The 22,571-nt window shown below is 38.5% G+C and overlaps 3 protein-coding genes across 3 annotated transcripts in view; all 3 read left to right on the forward strand.

The window, feature by feature from the left end:
* capn1 (calpain 1) overlaps positions 1–16,116 on the forward strand; it is a 29,901-nt gene extending 13,785 nt beyond the window's left edge. The window contains exons 5-22 of the mRNA XM_079605458.1: positions 2,529–2,662; positions 3,968–4,136; positions 4,923–5,006; positions 5,440–5,525; positions 6,036–6,110; positions 7,091–7,251; positions 8,432–8,592; positions 8,693–8,704; positions 9,289–9,500; positions 10,345–10,384; positions 10,658–10,723; positions 11,352–11,409; positions 11,669–11,733; positions 12,345–12,413; positions 13,715–13,793; positions 13,876–13,992; positions 14,977–15,035; positions 15,316–16,116. Of these exons, the coding sequence (XP_079461584.1) occupies positions 2,529–2,662; positions 3,968–4,136; positions 4,923–5,006; positions 5,440–5,525; positions 6,036–6,110; positions 7,091–7,251; positions 8,432–8,592; positions 8,693–8,704; positions 9,289–9,500; positions 10,345–10,384; positions 10,658–10,723; positions 11,352–11,409; positions 11,669–11,733; positions 12,345–12,413; positions 13,715–13,793; positions 13,876–13,992; positions 14,977–15,035; positions 15,316–15,342 (1,674 nt within the window). The 3' untranslated portion in view covers positions 15,343–16,116. The remainder of the gene's footprint in view (positions 1–2,528; positions 2,663–3,967; positions 4,137–4,922; positions 5,007–5,439; positions 5,526–6,035; positions 6,111–7,090; positions 7,252–8,431; positions 8,593–8,692; positions 8,705–9,288; positions 9,501–10,344; positions 10,385–10,657; positions 10,724–11,351; positions 11,410–11,668; positions 11,734–12,344; positions 12,414–13,714; positions 13,794–13,875; positions 13,993–14,976; positions 15,036–15,315) is intronic.
* A 677-nt stretch (positions 16,117–16,793) lies between these two features.
* On the forward strand, positions 16,794–18,449 carry dusp19b (dual specificity phosphatase 19b). The gene is made up of 4 exons (XM_079586724.1): positions 16,794–17,059; positions 17,380–17,426; positions 17,695–17,847; positions 18,262–18,449. Exons 1-4 carry the CDS (start codon positions 16,834–16,836, stop codon positions 18,442–18,444), a joined length of 609 nt encoding a protein of 202 aa, XP_079442850.1. The 5' UTR covers positions 16,794–16,833; the 3' UTR covers positions 18,445–18,449.
* Positions 18,450–18,646: 197 nt separating this feature from the next.
* LOC306984920 (uncharacterized protein) lies at positions 18,647–21,995 on the forward strand. The gene is made up of 5 exons (XM_079586723.1): positions 18,647–18,897; positions 19,395–19,515; positions 19,591–19,667; positions 19,771–19,852; positions 20,722–21,995. The coding sequence occupies exons 1-5, from the start codon at positions 18,757–18,759 to the stop codon at positions 21,855–21,857; spliced, it is 1,557 nt and encodes a 518-aa protein (XP_079442849.1). The 5' UTR covers positions 18,647–18,756; the 3' UTR covers positions 21,858–21,995.
* The last annotated feature ends 576 nt before the right edge of the window (positions 21,996–22,571 follow it).

The raw sequence follows: 22,571 nt of genomic DNA on the forward strand, positions 1-22,571 counted from the left end.
AGTGTGTGTTCTGCTGGGTAATGTGGATGGATGTAAATATCAGCAGTATATTGTGGAGCACAGATTGATGAATAATGAATGTTCACTGAAATGCTGTCGTCACACTGAAAACCTCGAGCAGGAACCGTTTTCACTCAGAATTATAGAGTCAATTTCACAAAGCAATGGCAAGTAACACATTGATTGCATTAAAATGAAAGGTCCACTGTGTAAGTTCTGTTGCTCCGGTGGATAATACACACAACTGCACGTGTCTCTCGCTGGTCCTGGGCTCCTGTCGTCCTGCTCAGATTAAAATAGTCCAACTATATAAATATAAATATATAAATATAAACTGATAAAGTGATTCAGGAGAAGGCAAAACACGAGTTGGAAGATGAATTCCCCCATTATGTACATTTTGTAAGTTGTGGACAAAATAGTTGCATAGTGTACCTTTTAAATATATATATATTTTTAAATCAGATTTAAAATAAACATGAAATGTTGTATTTGTAATTACACTATGATGTGCATGCAAGCCAATATGTTCAGAACGTTTCATATTTCTGTCTTTGACTTTTCTTAGCTCTAATGCAACGAAACAAACAGCAAAGCATGTGCATTATCTGTGCAGTCGATGCTTTATCTCTGTTTTTTATCACCTTTTTCAATGATCTGCGGATGCTATCCCTAAAAACATCATTACAAAGTATCTTTAACGCGACAGAATGCTGTTAAATGATCAGGTATTGTAGAATGATATCTCTATGCTAATGGGGAGTTGATAAGTGTAAGTTATCATAATCTACTAATGTGATTATTAAGTGATTACAGGAGCAGAGAGATGGCTGTGTGTGTGTGTGTGTGTGTGTGCGCGTGCGTGCGTGTGTGTGCGTGCGTGCGTGCGTGTTCGTGTGTGTGTGTGTGTGCGTGTTCGTGTGTGTGTGTGTGTGTGTGTGTGTGTGTACGCCACCTGCTGGACAGTCGTGGAAGAATCATTTTTGGCTCCCAAAGAACCTTTAAATGAACAGTTATTTCTTAAAAGAACTCTAAAGAATTCTAAAGAACCTTTTGTGGAATGAAAAGGTTCCATGAATATTAAAGGTTCATCAGGGGACCATCAGTGCCATCAGGGCTCTCTGAAATGCTGGATTCTGATTGGTCAGTCATGACTTGTTGTATTTACAAGGTTGGTTTCATGCATTGACTGTATTTACAGTAAAGTGAAACCAGAGGAGTTTATTAATAGTATAGTTTGTTAGAAAGAATGATTGTTTTGTGCAATGTAACGGATGATAAGATATTAAACAAGTAAGACTTTAAAACGGTTTAATATTTAATGTCCCTGTCATTATTTATGTGGTGAAAAGCTGTGTAATAAGTGATCCGGCTGTGCATTATTAGCCCATTAATGTCTGTGTTGTTTGAACATAATCTCGTCTTGTTTATATATATACATAATATTTATAATACATAATTAAAAATATTTCAACTCAGATATATTTTTTGCATCTATTTATGTACTTGTGCGATAAGTAAAATGTTAACACTTTACAATAAGGTTCATTAGTTATCATTTCTACTTATAATATTAATATTAATTTAAACATTTACTAATACATTGTTAAAATCAAAGGTTGTATTTGTTAACATTAATGCACTGTGAACTATCATGAACAAACAATGAACAGTTGGATGTTTATTAACTAACATTAATAAAGATTAATAAATACTGTAACAAATGTATTGCTCATTGTTAGTTAATGTTAGTTAATACATAAACTATAGTGTTAACTAGTGAACCTTGTGAAGTGTTACCGGTGTGATAATGCACATCCAGCTGAATGTTGAACCCTGTGAAGACACTGATCACCTTGTCAGAGTTTATTTTCTGATAGCAACCAGCTAAATGTTATTTCCATCACGGTCCTTCCTTTTTAGTCCTTTGAGAATTGTGAAAATTGCAGAGTTGAAAAAAAATGAAATTGCGAGATGTAAACTTAGAATACTAAGAAAAAAAGTCAGATTTATGAAATAAAAAATCGCAAATACCTTCTTTATTTTTTAAAAACAAGCTTCCATATGATGTACATTACCCTTTATATAAAGAAAATATATAGTATAATATCTCTCTCTCTCTCTCTCTCTGTCTGTCTCTCTCTCTCTCTCTCTCTCTCTCTCTCAAGCGAAGAAGGCGATATATGACACTAGAAAAATAAGAATTGAACGCAATTCAAGTGTTAATTTGCAAATTGTGTTTCTTAATCTAGTAAAATCCAGAATTTATATTGACTTTCGGTATTACAAGGCTATGGGGGATCTTATGTCTTTTTAATTGATTTGGTGTTATAAGGGGGCTCTCTGTGAAATAATTAATGAGAGTTTACAGTTTGCACATGTTTTGTAATGATTTTTTTATGGGTATTTATTTGGATATTTGATATATTGAATGTGTATTTTTTTGTACTCTTCTAGGTAGGAACTGAATGTATTAGTTTAGGTTATTTGTAATAAAGGTGTGTTTCTCTCTGTCTCTCTGTCTGTAGTTCTGGCAGTTCGGCGAGTGGCTGGACGTGGTGATTGATGACCGTCTGCCGGTGAAGGATGGGAAGCTGTTGTTCGTTCACTCAGCGGAGGGTGGAGAGTTCTGGAGCGCGCTGCTGGAGAAGGCCTACGCCAAGTAAACATTCATTCATTCATGTATTTATTAACAGGGTTCCTACGGGTCCTTGAAATCCTTGAAAGTTTGTGACTATGAAAAAAAGATTTCAAGGCCCTGGAAAGTTTCTGAAAATAATATCATACATAGATAGAGGTTTCCTTGAAAGTGCTTGAATTTATTTTGTGCAAGAAGTTTTCTGAAAAAAAATGTCCATATTATTCCCTCCGGTCCGCCTGTTATTTCGTCAACACTTCATGGCATATACGCACTAGCTTGCTTGATTTACGCTAGTTACTGTTGTGGTTTCTTTCTTTGGTGAAATCACTTCTCAGAGATTCTTTGATGCCAGAAATATTAGACTTTATTAACAAACAAAGCCGAGCATCTCTCACAGGAGATCACTCATGAACATTGCTCAGCTTCTCACATAATACATACATCCTTTTCCACAAATGGTCATTGGTCACACCCTATAGATTATTTTTGGGTGAGACATGTTACACACTGAAAGTCAAGCCAAAGTCACACACAGAGGAAATAATGGTGTACAAATATATCACTAAATTACTTATTTTCTAAATAATTTCCGTGTTGCGTGAAGTGTTTCCCACGTGAGGTACTTTGTGTTGTACGTTGTCATGACGTTCACAGCGCGCAAAACTGTAACACTGTATCTCACAAGCTAACACGATGTCACCTTGCGCTCACTTGAAATGTGTCCCCACATTAAGTCCTTGTATTTGAGGGTATTGGACCGGGAAAGTCCTTGAATTTGAAGTTAACCGAGGTGTGGGAACCCTGTATTCAGCACGGATAAACACAACAGTAGTTGCTGTACAAATAAGATAAAACAATGAAAGGAAACAATCAGAAACATCAGCAATCAGAAAACGAGCAAATTTAACATACAAAGTTTAAAAAGCCAAAGTAGATTTCAATTTCCCGTAGATTTAAACTCATAGACAGAATGTGATGTTTCCACAGATAAGGGGAGATTACCTCTTGATAATCCCTTTTTTTTGTTCTATTGTTGATCTCACTTAATCCGTCTATTATGCATATTATCCAACAATTGCAGTAACTGGCACACAAAGGTATACAAATTTTTCCTGGTTACTGGTGATTCTTCGCCTCATATACCATTTTCTCAGTTTGTTATGTGTCGCTGTGCCCTGTTCACACAACATGCTATTGTTGATCTCTTGCACTGTCGATTGCTGCTCTAATGTAATCTCGTTGTATCATTGCAATGACAATAAATGATTATTATGATTTCTGCATATGGATCAGCCACAGCTGAAGTGCACTCGCTCTGTTTTCCAGGCTGAACGGCTGTTACGAGGCTCTGTCGGGCGGCAGCACGTCCGAGGGCTTTGAGGACTTCACAGGCGGCGTCACAGAGATGTACGAGTTGAATAAAGCGCCCGCTGACCTCTTCAGCATCATCGGCCGTGCCGTGGAGAGAGGCTCGCTGCTGGGCTGCTCTATAGACGTGAGCGCTGACTCTCTCTCACACTTGGATAATGGGCGGGAGAATTTAATCAGCAACAGGCCGCCAATCAGAAGCAGCCTCATTATATATTCATGAGCGTTGTGTAGTCACAGACACTTGAATGTGTTTAGGTTCAGATTCTGTGTTGTTTTTCTTTTGTTTTTGGCTGCATTTATATCGTTTGTTAAATAGGACTGGGTATCGAGTTCGATACTTTTTTAGGCATTCACACAGAGACACGCAGAACATGCAGGAATCATATTTAAATTTTTTTTGCCGTGTAATATTCTCACTTTGACAACATTTTATTTGAGAGAAACTATCCTCACATCACAGAAGAAGGTCTACACTTCAACCCCTTAAAATATATAATGTGCATCTTAATGTAATACTATTATTACTTCTAATAATAAAATGTTTATTCAAACTAATTTTCTTCCATGTTATAATTTATGTAGCACTTGTTTGCCAAAAAATTAAAGGGCTTGTTTAATTTTAATTTGATTACCAGAAAAATGCACATAATTACTAAAAACAAAAACAATTCATTTTTTTGTTAAAGCTTTGGCACGTTTAGAGGAACAAGCACATTTGAGTTTTCTACGTTTTTAATCTAATATTTATATTTTATTTCAGCTTTATATAAATTCCTGAAAATGATTTCAGTAGTTGTAGTTTTAGTTCATGATCACACCACTGATAAGTATGATTATTTTGCTCATGTTTGCATTGGTGAGGGTGTTTAGTTCATTGTCTGATTGCATTACGCTTCTTTCTGTCCTCAAGATCACCAGTAAGTTTGACATGGAGGCGGTGACCTTTAAGAAGCTGGTCAAAGGTCACGCGTACTCAGTGACTGGAGTGGAAGAGGTGAGCCAGAGACGTAAACACATTAAAGACACACTAAAACACTTACTATACACCAGTTTTAGATGCAGAATATCTTTCTTTGAGGATCCTGTCATGCTTTCAAGTCAGATAAACTTCCCAGGGAATGAATGAACTTACTAAAACATGTATATTTTTAATGGCACGTAAGTCACTTTGGATAAAAGCATCTGCCAAATGCATAAATGTGAGTGAAATTTAGTCATCCCAGCTTTCCTAAGAAGCTCCGGGAGTCTCCCGCATGTTGAAAGCCATCGCGGATGGCTGCATATTATATACAATCTCCCAGAAATCAAGCCAAGCGAGAGAGAATAACATAAATCATAAAGCACATTTGATATGTTTCTGGTTTTATTGTGGAATATTGTTCAGTGTACGTAATTCCTAATCAAAATATGAAATATGTGTTGATCAGGTGGTCTACAGGGGAAACATGACTAAACTGGTGCGCATCAGGAACCCGTGGGGGGAAGTGGAGTGGACGGGAGCCTGGAGTGACAAGTGAGAAACAAAAAGATGAACTGATAGAGTCTGTTTTACTGTGATGATATGTGACCCTGGACCACAAAAACAGTCACATGGGTAATTTGTGTAAGATACATCATCTGAAAACTGAATAAATAATCTTTCCATTGATGCATGGTTTGTTAGGATAGGACAATATTTGGTCGAGACACAACTATTGAAAATCTGGAATCTGAGGGAGCAAAAAAATCGAAACATTGAGAAAATCTCCTTTAAAGTTGTGAATTTATGTTCACGATTGTGCTGCATCCACTCACAAAAATACATGTTTTATATATTTATGGTAGGAAATTTACTAAATATCTTCATGGAACATGATCTTTACTTAATATCCTAATGATTTTTGGATAAAGATAAATCTATAATTTTGACCCATACAATGTATAGTTGGCTATTGCCACAAATATCCCCGTGCGACTCCAGACTGGGTTTGGGATCCAGGGTCACATATTGCTCTGTTGACTGATGTGACGTGTGTGTGTTCAGCTCTCGGGAATGGGACAGCGTGGACCGCTCCGTCCGGGGCAGATTACAGAACCGCAGCGAGGACGGAGAGTTCTGGTGAGTGGATCATGATCTGACTGATTAAGATCAGCAGTTAATCTTCAGCCGTACTAGTAGGAAAAATTCCCTATATTTCCTTTGCAACACCCTAGAAACGTCCTAGCAAATTCACAGAACACCATAGTAGTTAGCATTAAAATGAGCTAAAGTCAAAAGTCTGGGTATAAAGTCAAAAAGCTTGCGATCCACCAGCAAGAACCTATACATGCCTTTGTTCAGAACACCTTAGCAACCACATAGCAACACCCTAGAAGCTACCAAGCAACAACACAGAACACCTGAACCACTTGACAACAACCTATCAATGCTCTATAAACGTTCAGAACACCTCAACAACCACACAGAACACCCTAGCAATGACCCAAATGCCCTACAAACTGTTTAGAACACCTTAGCAACGCCCTAGAAACCAGAAACCACACAGAACACCCTAGCAACTGCCTATAAATGCCCTACAAACACTCTAGAAACCACACAGAAAACCATAGCAACAACATATAAATGCCATACAAATTGTTCAGAACACCTCAACAACCACACAGAACACCCTAGCAATGACCCAAATGCCCTACAAACTGTTTAGAACACCTTAGCAACGCCCTAGAAACCAGAAACCTCACAGAACACCTTAGCAACGACTTATAAATGCCATACAAATTGTTCAGAACACATTAGCAATGCCCTAGAAACCAGTAACCACATAGAAAACCCTGGCAACGAACTATAAATGACTCGGCACCTGTGAACATGAGTGTGTCTGGATCGGGTCACCAGCTCTTGTTTGCATCTCTCTCTCTCTCTCTCTCTCTCTCTCTCTCTCTCTCTCTCTCTCTCTCTCTCTCTCTCTCTCTCTCTCTCTCTCTCTCTCTCTCTCTCTCTCTCTCTCTCTCTCTCTCTCTCCTCTCTCTCTCTCTCTCTCTCTCTCTCTCTCTCTCTCTCTCTCTCTCTCTCTCTCTCTCTCTCTCTCTCTCTCTCAGGATGTCGTTCAGTGATTTCCTGCGCGAGTTCAGCCGCTTGGAGATCTGTAACCTGACGCCGGACGCTCTCCAGGCGAGTCAGGTGAAGAAGTGGAGCACGTCGCTCTACCAGGGCGAGTGGAGGAGAGGCAGCACGGCTGGCGGCTGCAGGAACTTCCCAGGTACAGCATCCGCTGAAGGACATCGCTGCCTCAGTGTTAGGGTTGGGAATCGAAAAACGTATTTTCCCTTTAGTATTTTCCTCCCCCTTTAGTTACTGTTGCTATGTCCGGCAAGCCACGCCGCTCTCACACACACACATTCTCACACAGTGAAAAATACATTGCGGAGCAGAGAGGACACTGACAGACAGGACAGACCAGCTTACTTTTGGTATGAAACAGTCTCAACTTTCAGATTTGGTCATTTTTTAAAGAAATGTAAACAATAAATACCGTTTTGTGGCTCTTTAATGTGTCGTGACAGATCGCTGTAGAGCATCAGTTAAAGCTGCTCGTGAACCGATCATCTCTTCCTTCAAGTTCATTTATAGCATCAAATAAACATGAATGAACATCAGAAGGAATGTTTTAACCGCGGAAAGACGTCAGTACAAGTTCAAGTCCACCGACGTTAATCTACTAACTCTCCTGACTGCATTGTCAGACAAAAATGGTGGATTCGGCGGCTGGCGGATTATGATAGGTCAGATAACCTGTCAATCAAACTCCCTGCAGTGGGATCACACAGACCAAAATAAAAACTGACATTCTGACAAGGAATACATATTTCAAAGTAGAATTGTTTTTCATAGAAACAAGTTTGTGAACTTAGCATGATTCCTAAATCTCTGCAAACTCTGTTGGTATTTATTGTGCTTTAGTACAGTAAAAAAAAACAAAAAAAAACATACAGCACCTTTAATCAAATAACCAAAGAAAAAGATAATCACTCACTGATCTTGATTAAGTTACCTTTGTAAATGTAATAAAGCTGTGGAGTGTTATTTTACATTTGATTTCAATTTCTGAACTTTGTTCAGTTTTGATTTGCTCTTATTGTTTTACTGACTGTATATTTGTCTATAATAATGTTTGAAATTTTATATTAGTCTAGCTTATTAGTTAGTTGTTCTTTATGCTGCAGATTTTTGTTCATGGTATTCAGCTGCAACAGAATATTTAGCAAAAAAACACAGAAACAATGTTTGATATCTAAATGTTTGACTTTTGTCAATGTTTTTTTTATTACATTTTAATAATGGTTATGGTTATATATGGTTATACCATATTGGAATCAACTGAGAATCAATAAGAATCTGAATGGATAAGCAGAATCCTCTTTTGCTCCCATAAACCATAGCCACGTTCTGGATCAACCCTCAGTTCAAGTTGGCCTTAAAACATCCGGATTCTCCCGGCCAATCAGATTGCAGCTTCCTGGTGGCACTGATGCAGAAGGACCGCAGGAAGAAGCGGAGAGAAGGAGAGGACATGGAGACCATCGGATTCGCCATTTATGAGGTCAGAAAGCAGATCACTTTTGTTTAACTTGTCTGAGGTTTGTGTTCACTTGTTTTTGGCTCTTTTTGATTGGTCGTTTTCTTCACCTTTATTTTCGCAGGTGCCAAATGAGGTACGATGAGAGGCCGTTTGAATGACTACATTTTAGATTGTGAGATATTTCAGAGTTTTGAAGGTCTTTAAATACTGTAGAACATGGAGAGAAAAAGCATTTGGTCCGTAAAGGTAAATAAAATCATCTTGAGGACACTGGGTCTGTTTAGCTAATAGTTGCATGTATTATTCATACTCATACTCACAGGAGAACTTCTCACAGAAAATGTCTGCCTAATTCACAACACATGCATATGCATGTGAATATGTTCTTCACCTCGTTCTAATGTTAATGAATCTGGAGTACTCTCTAAATGAGTGACCTCATGCCCAAGGTTAGTCATTTGCTTAAAACGGCCACACCGTCTCCATTATATAAGGGCTTTCCATCACTTTTTCTTTGTGGTAAATTTAGAATACATTTCAGTAAGAAAGTTATTGATGAATCATGATTAGTGAAAATGTTTGTACGCAGATTCCACACACACATTCATGATGCTCATGATTAGTGTATGAGACCCAATGTTTGTCCAAAGCAACATCTAAAACAAGAAGACAGACTCAACCTGCAGTGGATGCTTTTGTGTGTGTTTCTCTGCTCAGTATACGGGCAGGTCGGCCGTGCACCTGAAGCGGGACTTCTTCCTCAGTCACGCGTCCAGCGCTCGCTCTGAGCTCTTCATCAACCTGCGGGAGGTGAGCTCGCGCTTCCGTCTGCCGGCCGGCGAGTACATCATCGTACCGTCCACCTTCGAGCCCAACAAAGAGGGAGACTTCGTGCTCAGAGTATTCTCAGAGAAACCAGCCAACTCGGAGTGAGTCCTGCGGGAACTAATCGTTCATTTTACAGCATTAAACAGCTAAAAACAACACATAAACAGCTAAATACGACAGATAAACAGATAAAAACGACACATAAACAGCTAAAAACGACACATAAACAGCTAAAAACTACAGGTAAACGGCTAAAAATGACACATATACAGCTAAAAAGGACAGATAAACAGATAAAAACGACATAAACAGCTAAAAACGACACTTAAACAGCTAAAAATGACACATAAACAGCTAAAAACTACACATAAACAGCTAAAAACGACACATAAACAGCTAAAAACGACACATAAACAGCTAAAAACGACACATAAACAGCTAAAAACGACACATAAACAGCTAAAAACGACACATAAACAGCTAAACACGGCAGATAAACTGTTTTAACTGTTACTGGTATACACACTGCCCCTCCAAAAAAAAAAAAGTCGCTGTTTGGATTTAAATAGGCAAATTCCATGTATGAATACACATCATGATCATATTCAAGGATGACAGTGAAAGAATGGTTGTGAGGAGCATGAGGAGTCATTCCCACACATGAACCGATCGGCTCCTCCGAGTCCAGAGCTGAAACTCACTGAAAGTGTTTGGGATGTGCTGGAGGAGACTTTACAGAGCGCTGGACTCTTGCATTGACCACACAAGATCTTGACCAAACATTGATGCACCTCTTGATGGAAATAACATCACAACATTTATTTATATTTTTGGTCAAGATCTATCAATTAGGGTTAGAAGAACTGTTGCCAAACACAACATGCTAGAAATGATCCAATCATAGAAGCACACGCTGATATTGTGTTTTGTCTTTGTACTCCTCAGAGAAATGGATGATAAAGTCACGGCTGATATTCCCGAGGAGGTGAGATGATCAGTTCGAGACACTTCTCTATATTTAAGCAGTGAGATACGAAAGATTACTCTGTGTTGTCGATATAGTCTTGGCTAAAGGCTGTAGTTCGGCACGACACACAGCTTTATAGTGTATTTCTGCTGCTATAGAACACACAACACACAAAAACAGTAAAGTCATTAAATAGAAGATCTAGTCCTGATGTGTAAACTAAGTTTAATAGTAATAGCGCTGTTATTTGATCAGTCATGCGATCATCACATTCTCTCTGTTTCTCTCTAGCAACACCTGCACGAGAGTCAGATAGATGCCGGCTTTAAGAGTCTCTTCAGACAGCTGGCGGGACCGGTGAGAGACACACACACACACACACACACACACACACACACACACACACACACACACACACACACACACACACACACACACACACACACACAGCCCCTATCCCTAAACCTGCGCATCACACACACACACACACACACACACACACACACACACACACACACACACACACACACACACACACACACACACACACACACACACACACACACACACACACACTGCCCCTATCCCTAAACCTACCCATCACACACACACACACACACTGCCCCTATCCCTAAACCTACCCATCACACACTCACACACACACACACACACACTGCCCCTATCCCTAAACCTACCCATCACACACTCACACACACACACACACACAATGCCCCTATCCCTAAACCTACCCATCACACACTCACACACACACACACACAAACCCCATCCCTAAACCTACCCAACACACACACACACACACACACGCACTGCCCCTATCCCTAAACCTACCCATCACACACACACACACACACACACACACACACACACACACACACACACACACACACACACACACACACACACACACACACTGTTGTGTGCAGATGTTCAGTACACAGACATCATGTGTGATTGTGTTTTCTAGGACATGGAAATCAGTGTGACGGAGCTGCAGACCATCCTGAACAGAATCATCTCCAAACGTGAGATATTCATAAGCACACACACACACACACACACACACACACACACACACACACACACACACACACACACACGCACACACACACACACACACCGTAGCTCTGATTTCCAAAACAAAGACTCCAAAACAAAATTAGGACCCTTTAACATTGCATAATAGTGGCACTTTAAATGAAGTATCAGACTGATCACCGTTCAGGAAGCGGACGTGATGAGTCCTGAACTCTCGTCTGTGTTGTTCGTGTCTTTACTCCACAGATAAAGATTTAAAGACGGACGGCTTCGGGAAGGAATCCTGCCGGAGCATGATCAACCTCATGGATGTATCCTTCCCACAGATTCTGCTTTAATCCAAGAAATATTCAATTTGACTTTAGAGCAAAATAACTTCTCTGCAAAATATGTGACCCTCAATAGCCAACAATACTTTGTATGGGTCAAAATTATAAATTTTTCCTTTATGCCAAAAATCATTAGGATATTAAGTAAAGATCATGATCCATGAAGATATTTTGCAAATTTCGTACCATTAAATATATAAAAAAATATTTTTTTTTGAGTGAATGCTGCACAATCGTGAACATAAATGCACAACTTTAAAGGATATTTGATCAATGTTTCGATTTTTTTGCTCCCTCAGATTCCAGATGTTCAGATACTCATATCTCGGCCAAATATTGTCATATCCATACCATACATCAATGGAAAGCTTATTTATTCAGCTTTCAGATTATTTATAAATCTCAATTTTAAAAAAAGGACCCATGTGACTGATTTTGTGGTCCAGGGTCACATGAGCTTTTGCTTCGTCAGATACATGTAGCCAATGCAGTGTTTTGCTGTCAAGTCTGGTTCGCTCTCAGGCGTTTCTGTCTCTCTCAGCTCTTACTGTATTTGTGCCGGTCTTGCTCTTGTTGTCCTTGACACGCTTCAGGCGGACGGCAGCGGGAAGCTCGGACTCACTGAGTTTCATGTGCTGTGGGAAAAGATTAAGCGCTATCTGGTGAGAAGATCTTCATGTTCTTCATAGATGGTCTTCAGTGAAGGCTCTTCTGACGAGTTAGTCAACACATTTCAGTGTTCAGAAGCTGGACCGGGACATTATCTCTTATTTCACATGCAAACAGCTCAGCCAGTCACAGCACAGCTCATTTACATATGAAAGTATTAAAGGTGCAGCATGTTTAATTCTCAGGGTCAGAGAGAAGGTGGGAAAGGTCATGAACTGGTTAAGTCACCTGTGTTTATATAGCAATATACTTGTGATGTGATTATACAAATTTCTGTATTTTCCAAACTGAAAAGTATGAACCATCAGAATCGTGTAAATCCGAGGAAAAAATGGTTTAGTGGGGGAGGGACAGGATTTTGTCGGTGTAATTGTGAAATGGCCATAAGTAATTACTAAATAAAATGCATTTTTTTACGATTTCTAAAACAAATAATGATTCAAAGCGCCAAATGCGTGTAAAAAAACAGCATTGAAATGATATTACTCGCAAATTGCCTGTTTACTTTTTTATGATTTTGACAATGCATGTGATATGGTTTTTACCGATCATCAAATCACAATGGTTGTGATGTAATTATATAAATATATAGTCTGACGCACTGCATGTTTCTCAGTAAAGCACAGCACTGTGTTCATTCAGATTTGATTCACAGTAAATGCGCTGTGTGTTTGAGTCGCTTATAATCTGCGTTTGGGAACTCAACATGTGCCAACTACTGTATCTTCACAAATTTGTAATGAGAATCGTTTATTAATCTGTTGTTGTCAACAAAGAGAAGCGTAAGATCAAAATAAAAGCACAATGGTTTAACGTTTGAAAGCAAAAAAAAAATGGAGACAACCATAAATGTTAGTATTATAATTTTACTGTTGTTCTGTAAAATAAAATTGAAGAAATTGTAAAACAATTCTATGAATACTTGTATTATAACATATATTATATTTATAACAATATATTATTATTATGATTATTAAATACTTGATATTTAACAGTACGATAGTATGTACTATTGTAATAGTAAGATTACGCTTCTTTATTAATGTAATAATATAATTATTTTACCGGTAATAATAATTGCTTAAGAAGGTTTTCCTTCTTTTTTGTCTTTAGCCAATCACATGCCTGGATACCAGACAGATTATTTCAAAGCAGCTGCAGATTAATAAATAAATAGGAAAATAGCAGTGTTAATGTTGCATACATTAAGAAAATAAATGCTGTCAATTCTGATTGCCGACTTCATATTCCAGTTATTTCTGCTCCGTTGATGAAGTCTTCCCCCTGTTCACAGCAAATCTTCCGAGACCACGACCTGGATAAGTCCGGCACCATGAGCTCGTACGAGATGAGGCGAGCCCTGGAGACTGCAGGTGCACTGACTCACACGGACACACACTTCTGCTCTGTGTCTATCCTCCACTCATCTCTCTCTCTCCCTCTCTCTCTCTCCAGGCTTCAAGCTGAACAACCACCTCTTCCAGCTGATCATCCTGCGCTACACGGAGCAGGACCTCTCTGTGGACTTCGACAACTTCGTCACGTGTCTAGTGCGACTGGAGACCATGTTCAGTGAGTCGGACTGGAGACGTTTTGTTGTCCTAAATATTAGAATTGCACTGATATTCAATAATGCGCAAAGATTATATGTGGAGAATATATACACAACTGGTCAAAAGTTTGAGGTCAGGAAGATTTTTTGTGTGCAAGATATTTCAACTTTTATTCAGCGAGGATGCATTAAATTCAGAAGTGACAGTAAAGCAGCGTTAGTTTTTATTTGAGGAGTTATAGTTTTATTAATGTTTTTAATTCGCTTTTTATTTTCAGTTTATGTGTTTTAGTAATTGTAATTTCATTTTTTTTTTTTTTTTTATATTGTTATTTAGGTTTAAGTTGTTTTTATTTTAGCTTTGATTTATTTCCAGTTATTAATTCTAGCGCTTAAACTTGAACTTATTTCAGTTTTTTTGCCCCCGGCAAAACTCGTTTAGTTACGTTTTTCAACTAATTCTTTTATCTTTTATTTTATTTACAATACAATTAACAATTATTATCAATTAACATAAATGTTTTAATCATTTTAGTTTTAGTTAACAATAATTACCCTGCCGTTTATATTTAAAGTTTAAAACTTTCTATTAATCAGAATTCTGGAAAAAATCAATGTTTTCAACATTGATAATAATCAAAAAATGTTTCTTGAGCAGCAAATCATCATATTATTATGATTTCTGAAGGATCATGTGACACTGAAGACTGGAGTAATGATGCTGAAATCTGATCACTGGAATAAATTACATTTTACAATATATTCACATAGAAAATTAATATTTCACAATTTTTTACTGTTTTTACTACATTTCTGATGAAAGAAATAATGCCTCAGTGAGCAGACGAGACTAGTAATATATAATTCATGTAATTAAGTTTTCTACTGTTTTCATAACAATAAATCATTACATGAACATATCTAAACAGAATCTTTGTTTGATAATACAGTAATTCTGCCATAACACAAATCATAAATCTGACTCAGACGTCTGTGTTTTTCAGAGACCTTCAAAACGATGGACACAGACGCAGACGGAGTCGTGACGCTCACATTCTTTCAGGTTTCACTTCACTTTCATGAATATTTCACACACACACACACACACACACACACACACACACACACACACACACACACACACACACACACACACACACACACACACACACACACACACACACACTTCTTCTGCTTTAGCTGGTACACAGCACACTTGACATGAACTCTGAAACAACATCAATGACACACACTCTCTCTCTCTCTCTCTCTCTCTCTCTCTCTCTCTCTCTCTCTCTCTCTCTCTCTCTCTCTCTCTCTCTCTCTCTCTCTCTCTCTCTCAGTGGATCTCTCTGACCATGTTTGCCTGAGATGGACTCAGATTTCCTCTGTTTGTCTGCACTGAGACCGTCTAATGAGTGCCTTCATTTCTACACATCTTCAATGGATTTCTACTGGACACACAGCCTTACGTCACGAAGCCCTGTTTACATAGACTTTAATCAGAACATGGCAAACCCTGTGCCAATCGAGAGTGTTTCTGAAGCCAAGAGGAAACTCCATCAAACCATTTACTGCATGTTTTTAGTCGCTCTGGATCGAGCTGCATGCGTTTCCAGATAAAACTTGTTTACACTTTATGTGCCAAATCAATCATTGCCAATATCAATCATTCTCAGCCGTTTTAATCAATGTTTTATGATCGTGAATGTCATATCTGAATGTTGTACACATGAAGAATGCTGTATTAGAAACGCATGTGCAGATTTGAGACAGAAAGTGTTTGGACTGAAGTTCATGCGGCTGTTTTATGGGACAAACCAAAGCATCTTTTATCAAGCTCAAAGGGACATGCTTTTTTATTTTATATACATTACTTAAGTTTATATGAGCAATTCAAAACCTCTATTCAATACAACAGGAGCAACAGAACTGGGAACAGATCGAATCTGATATGCAGATCCACGAGATTGAACTGAACTTTTTTTTACAGTACAAAGATGCAAAGATGGAGGAAACTTCTTTTTTAAATGCCAATCAGAAGGTTTTACAACATATTTTTATCCTTTGTTGATTAATATTTGTGGGTTTTCAATAAACTTTCTTTTGAAAAATAAAATATGTGCTCTTATGGATTTAACAGTGCTTGTCTCCATTTTTATTTTTTTTACTTGTTAGTTTTTGTAGGGAAATGTTTCCGGTGTGGGTCTAAATATCAAATATGTGTAATAATGTCTGTTGACATGATGGCACTGCATTGCCCCATCCTACAAAATAATATAGCCTATTTAATCTAATAATATTTAATATTTTAAACAGCATATTATTCATACATGCACACTTATTATGCATGCATTTTTATATTATGTGGAATATTACATTTATTTGACTGGCACTGTAACTATTTAACTATACAACGTATTAAACAGTCAGCAGCTAAAACAATATCTTTAACATTCAAGTAGATTTTATATATATATAAAAAATGTATATGCAGATTTTATAGACAACTAGAGATCTAACACGATTTGTCACTACAGACACTGGTAGTTTGATATTAGCTGGGTATTAGTACATAAAATAGAATTTGACATTTATACAAACACATTTAGATTATTTTATTTTACTTTTATTAAAGCTATTAAATAAAACCACAGTGTTCCTGAAAATGTTAACACTGTTTTAAGGCCATATTTCAGATTTATTAGTAGTGATATAGGCTATTAAACTAACGTATTTTGTGGAGATTATGGTCAGGGGCTTTTATTTTGAAATTAAAGTGTGCACCAAGCTTAGGGTTCCCCGCTTTGTTTACGGCCTTTCTCTTTGGTTCCGCTGTGCGATCAGTCCCGTTAGAGATTATGAACTCTCTGGCGCAGGAGATCGAGGGATTCTCCGCGGCGCGTCTGAGGAAGCAGAGCACGCGAGTCACGACCGTCACGGGCGAGAAACTCGTCGAGACGCGGCGCGGCGATGATTTCCACGTCACGCGCGATACGGAGTGCGAGAGTGACGTGGCGTGCGGGTTCGTGCAGGACTTGAACCTGGACCTGCAAGTGGGCATCATCAGACCCTTCCTCCTGCTCTGTGCGTCTTTACTGTCTATCTGCTGTATTTATTGTGAAAGCCCGACACAACTCCCACTGTGTTGGGTAAAATAATGGTAATACCATTGTAACATGGTAATTATTACTTTATTAATGGACTCCAAGGTATCAACAGTGTCTAAAAGGCTTTAGCATGTTACTTTTTGTAAAACGGAAGTTTACCCAATATTTTAATAAAATTATATAATTTGGCCTACAGCTATTGTTTACACTGTAAAATGATTTAAATTCAAACTGAAAATAATGTCGGATTATGATAATATATATATTAACCTCTAATATCTCATTTTTATTTTTTAGCATCTCAGGATGCAGCTCATGACATAGAAACATTGAACAAGTTAAAGGTAAGGTAATGAGCTTTTTATTGTTATTTTATATATTTTTATATTATTTATTTTTATATTTCTTAACTAAAGCCACTTATAAACTTTATAAAACTAGGCCAGCTAATTAATATAAAACTAAAACTGTGTGTGTGTCTATAAATACAAACACACACACATGAACATATATATATACATAAATGGGTGTGTACACACAAACACACACATATATAATATATACATATTATAATAATAATATATATACACACATATATCTGTTGTGTTTTAGGTGACTCATGTGCTGAATGTGTCGTATGGGGTTCAGAACGTGTTTCCTGATCTCTTCACATATAAGACGGTTACCATGATGGATATTCCAGAGACAGACATCACCTCATACTTCCCTGAATGCTTTCAGTTCATAAAGGAAGCCAGTCAGCAGGTGTGTGTGTGTGTGTGTGTGTCAAGTCAAGTCAAAGTTTATTTATATAGCACTTTAAAAACAACAGGTGTTTAACAAAGTGCTGTACACACATATCCTTTATCAATAATGTAATCAACCAACATGACTTGAAATAAAAGGAGTAAAAAAAAAAAAAAAAAAACAGCAAGCATAAAACAATACTCTCACATAGCATCAAATGCCAAACTATAGTAGTGAGTTTTGAGATTTGATTTAAAAATAGCAAGGGTTTGAGCCTGTCTGACATCATATGCAGGGGCAAACTATTCCAGAGCTTCGGTCCAGCTACTGCAAATGCTCTTTCACCTCTACTTTTTAGTTTCACCTGAGGGACAACCAACAGCAAATGTGTGTGTGTGTGTGTGTGTGACCTCTGTTCTGCGTGTTCTTCAGGATGGAGTGGTGCTGGTCCACTGTAACGCCGGAGTGTCTCGCTCTGCTTCTGTCGTCATCGGGTTCCTCATGTCCCAGGAGAAGATGTCGTTTGATGAAGCCTTCAGTGTTGTGAAAACTGCCCGGCCTTCCATCCAGCCAAACCCAGGCTTCATGAATCAGCTGAAGAAATATAATCCATAATGCCATACACACATTTGGACTGATCAGATTTGTCTGTAAACCCAATTCTGCTGTAAAATATTTTTGTATATATGTTTATGTTTATACTTGTTGCATTAATAAACATTTGCCATTGCTGCTGATTTATCGATGGTCTTTACATTTTCATGAGGTTTAATGTGTGACTTTTATTTTGAAATCCATCAGGACGGGAAACTGATCAACTCCGCGTTCACGTCACAACATGAAGGGACTTCGGCAAAACAAATGAATCAATAATACTAGTCGCCTTTTTTATGAAACATTTTTTATTGATATATAAGGAATAGAAATATGTCGTGTGAAGTCTCTATCCAGAAACAACTGCTCACTATAATGGACAGTTTAGTCTCATCTATAGTGACAGAAATTTGTCAACTTGATATTTTTCAGTCAAAACGTCAATATGGAAATACAGAAACTGATATTAAATTGGTAAGCCCGTTCAAATGTATCATCGTTGATGTCTTAAAAATAGTAAAAAATAAGATGTTTTACCATTTCACAAAAAAATCACCGTGGTAAACTGCTAAACATAACGTTACCATAGTTAATAGTTATTTTCATCGCTGTAAAGTTATAAATAATAAATATGAAATCTCCTTAGCTTCTGTTATTTTGTTTTCTTTTATAATAAGCATTTTGTTCGACTAATAGCTTACTTATATTAAACTGCCACAGTTAATGTTTGAACTAACGTTACCAGAAACATTTTGTTTGCTAATAATTAACGGTAAACTTTTTAAGGCAATGTGTTCTGTTGAAATATTAGTGCACGTATTAAAACAGCTTTGTGGGTTTTTGAATTCAAATATTGTCTTAATATATTTTGGAGCTTTAATCATTGATATTACATGCGTAGTTACATTAAGTTAATCTGATTTATGTGTTAAAAAGTTAGTCGAGCTGAATTTTTAACTTTGCCTTCACAGCTTCAGAAGAATCTGACAGATGCTATAAGGAAAATAACAAACTCAACAGCTGAACACATCTGCACAATCCTTCATAAAGCATCCCAATACCCCAACGCTAAAGACGAGGAACATGTCAAAGGTGCTTCTTATCGTAAATAAATCATGTATTAAATGATGTTTTAAATGACTAAACAAGAACAATGCATTGTTGTAGAAGGAAACCAGGAAGATGTCACCTCAGGAATCCAGGATTGCAGCACATTTGGTGGAGATCTTCCTCAGACTGTTGAAGTAAACCACATCCTGCTGTAATTGTTTACAATTACAAAAACAAAAAAACATACAAACTGTAATTTGCTGTACATTAAACTAACATAGTCCTGTATTTATCTAGGAAGAAGAGCCCGAGTTTAGATTTGAAGAAGCATTTGGCCATGAAGAGGAACAAGTAGAGTGTCAATCTCCTGCTGTTGATGGTACAGTTTGTGTCGTGCACATTAATGCATGTGGTGTGATATGTTAATGTGAGGCCCAAATATCCAATATCATATCTATAAACATTAGGGGTGTAACGATACACTTATGTCACGATTCGATACATTTCACGATATTATTGCGATACTCCAAAACATATGAAAAAACGTTAACAAAAATTGTTCAATTTAATTAAAATGCTAAATTTGATTTTACATTGTGTGTGTAAATGAATAGGCTTGGACTTGGTGCTGGAAACACAAAACACAGGAGGACAATGGGCTTTATGCACAGATGCACTACTTCCTGAACTTTAGCCAGCTCCTTTGTTTCCTGTCTGCCATTATTGGACAAACTGATTAATCCAGGTGTGTCTGATTATTGTTGTTGGTCAGGCACACCTGGATTAATCAGTTTGTCCAATAATGGCAGACAGGAAACAAAGGAGCTGGCTAAAGTTCAGGAAGTAGTGCAGCTGTGCATAAAGCCCATAGTGACACCAGAATAACAATATTCCTGATTTTGAAGCTGAAAATACAGAATTATTTTAGACGAACATGCTTGTGCTCTCTCACTGACTAGATATATTTAAAATAATGTAGGCCACTTTTTACTGGTAACAGACATTTGCCATTATCAGGACACACAAATATTCCACCATTACATTATTATACATTATATTCAACATTATATATAATAGTTAAATGAAGTACTGACACTAAAACTCTGAAAACTTGATTTTTTTATTTTGGTCGAACTATCCACAATACATGTTGTCACTATCCACAAAACATATTGTTGCATTTTTGTGATATATTGTGACACGATATATTGTTACACCCCTAATAAACATGCAATGTTCACGTTACAGAATCAGCAGAGCCCAGTGCAGAAGAAACTGAATCTGTAGACCATCAAAGAGAAGAACCAAACTCCAAAGACGAATCAAAGGACATTTCAGTCCAGTTGAACATAGACACACTGGATGCACCCGACACAACTACGGACACTATTAAAGAAGTGCAATTGAGTGCAAGAGATGAGCAGAACGCATGCAGAACCTGTGGAAAGAGCTTCACCGTCCTCAATAACTTGAGACGACACCAGCAGAAGTTTCACAGTGGAGAAACTCCTCACGCTTGCCAACAGTGTGGAGAGCGCTTCGCCCGCAGACGCCTCCTCCAAATCCACCGGAGGATCCACAAGCTGGAGAAACCTCACCGATGCGAGCTCTGCGAGAAGACGTTTCGCTTGCCGAACCACTTGAGGAATCACATGACGAGCCACGGTGACGAGAGACCGTTCACCTGTCCCACGTGTGGCAAGAGCTTCACGCTGATGAGCATCCTCAGATCTCACGAGCGGACGCATGGCGGCGAGAAGAACTTCGTGTGTCTGCAGTGCGGCTCCCGGTTCCTCACCAAATCTTACCTGGATTACCATCAGCGCGTCCACACTGGAGAAAAGCCATTCCCGTGCAAACACTGCGGGAAGAGCTTCGCTCAGAAGGGGAACCTCAAGGCACACGAAAGACTGCACACGGGCGAACAACCCTTCAGATGCGAGGACTGCGGAAAAACCTTCGTACACTCGAACACCTTCAAATCCCACAAACAGCTCCACACGGGAGTCAAAGCCTTCTGCTGTGAGCTCTGCGGGAAGGGCTTTCGGCGAGGAACGCATCTCAAGACTCATCTACTGACACACTCTGGAGACAAACCGTTTAGTTGTGACGTGTGTGAGAAGACGTTCAGCCTCAAGGGGTCTTTGAAGACTCACAAGCTCACCCACACCGGACAGAAGGGTTACGCGTGTAGCGTCTGCAATAAGCGGTTTACTCAGGCCAGTTCGCTGGGAAAGCACAGGCGGGTTCACACCGGAGAGAAGCCGCATCGCTGCCGAAACTGCGGCAGGGCTTTCTCTCAAAGCAGCCACCGTAACTGCCACTCGACGGTTTGTCACGCCGGGACAAGAAGTTCAGCTAACTCCACTGTGGAAGAGACCTAAACTAATACTCTTGATTAAACCCAACTGTGCCCAAATACTTGTGAGAATTTTCTTAGACGAACTGCAATTTCCTGTTTAAGTTCTGGATAGGATCATCATGAATCTACGAAACATCTAAACTGTGTCCGAAACCGCTCACTCGTTCACTCATTCACTAATCCCTATATAGTGTGTATGGCATTTGAGTGCACTACATCTCCAAGGAGTGAACGAAATTAAGGCCCCATCCACACTACTGCGTTTTCGTTTAGAAACGGAGACCTTTTGCTACGTTTGCACCTCCCGTCCAGACTACAACGGCAAAAACGAAGACCTAAAATGGAGAAGTTTAGAAACGCTCCGACCCCGTTTTGCGTTTTGAATCTCCGGAGGGCGTTTTAGTGAAGACGGTCAGAACGGAGGACTTTAGAAACGATGACGCAGAGGCTCACGCTCGACTCTATGATTGGGTGTCATCAGTCATGGCGTATCCTTCCCTGATTCGTCAGACACCCGTCACATGACCCGTCCCCGGGAAGAAAACATACAAAAACAGCCTGGACTACGTAACGTTAGTGACTGCAACATGGATAACGAATTACAAGCGTTACTGACGTTGATGTGTTTGCTAGCAGATGTTGTGCAAGTAAATTCTGCATTTTACAATGCTATCACTGCCGACATGCGGCTGTTTACACCGGCACACGCACGCCCAGTGTTGGTGAATGGTCACGT

Source organism: Phoxinus phoxinus (genome assembly GCF_949152265.1).
Source record: "Phoxinus phoxinus genome assembly, chromosome: 2".
NCBI lineage: Eukaryota > Metazoa > Chordata > Actinopteri > Cypriniformes > Leuciscidae > Phoxinus > Phoxinus phoxinus.

Excerpts from the sequence above, each read along its gene's own strand:
- dusp19b (XM_079586724.1), top strand. The coding sequence starts at position 16,834 with ATGAACTCTCTGGCGCAGGAGATCGAGGGATTCTCCGCGGCGCGTCTG. Across the intron at positions 17,060-17,379 it reads CAGACCCTTCCTCCTGCTCT|CATCTCAGGATGCAGCTCAT; the intron begins GTGCGTCTTTAC and ends TTTATTTTTTAG. Across the intron at positions 17,427-17,694 it reads AAACATTGAACAAGTTAAAG|GTGACTCATGTGCTGAATGT; the intron begins GTAAGGTAATGA and ends GTTGTGTTTTAG.
- LOC306984920 (XM_079586723.1), top strand. The coding sequence starts at position 18,757 with ATGTCGTGTGAAGTCTCTATCCAGAAACAACTGCTCACTATAATGGAC. Across the intron at positions 19,516-19,590 it reads AGACGAGGAACATGTCAAAG|AAGGAAACCAGGAAGATGTC; the intron begins GTGCTTCTTATC and ends GCATTGTTGTAG. Across the intron at positions 19,668-19,770 it reads ATCTTCCTCAGACTGTTGAA|GAAGAAGAGCCCGAGTTTAG; the intron begins GTAAACCACATC and ends GTATTTATCTAG.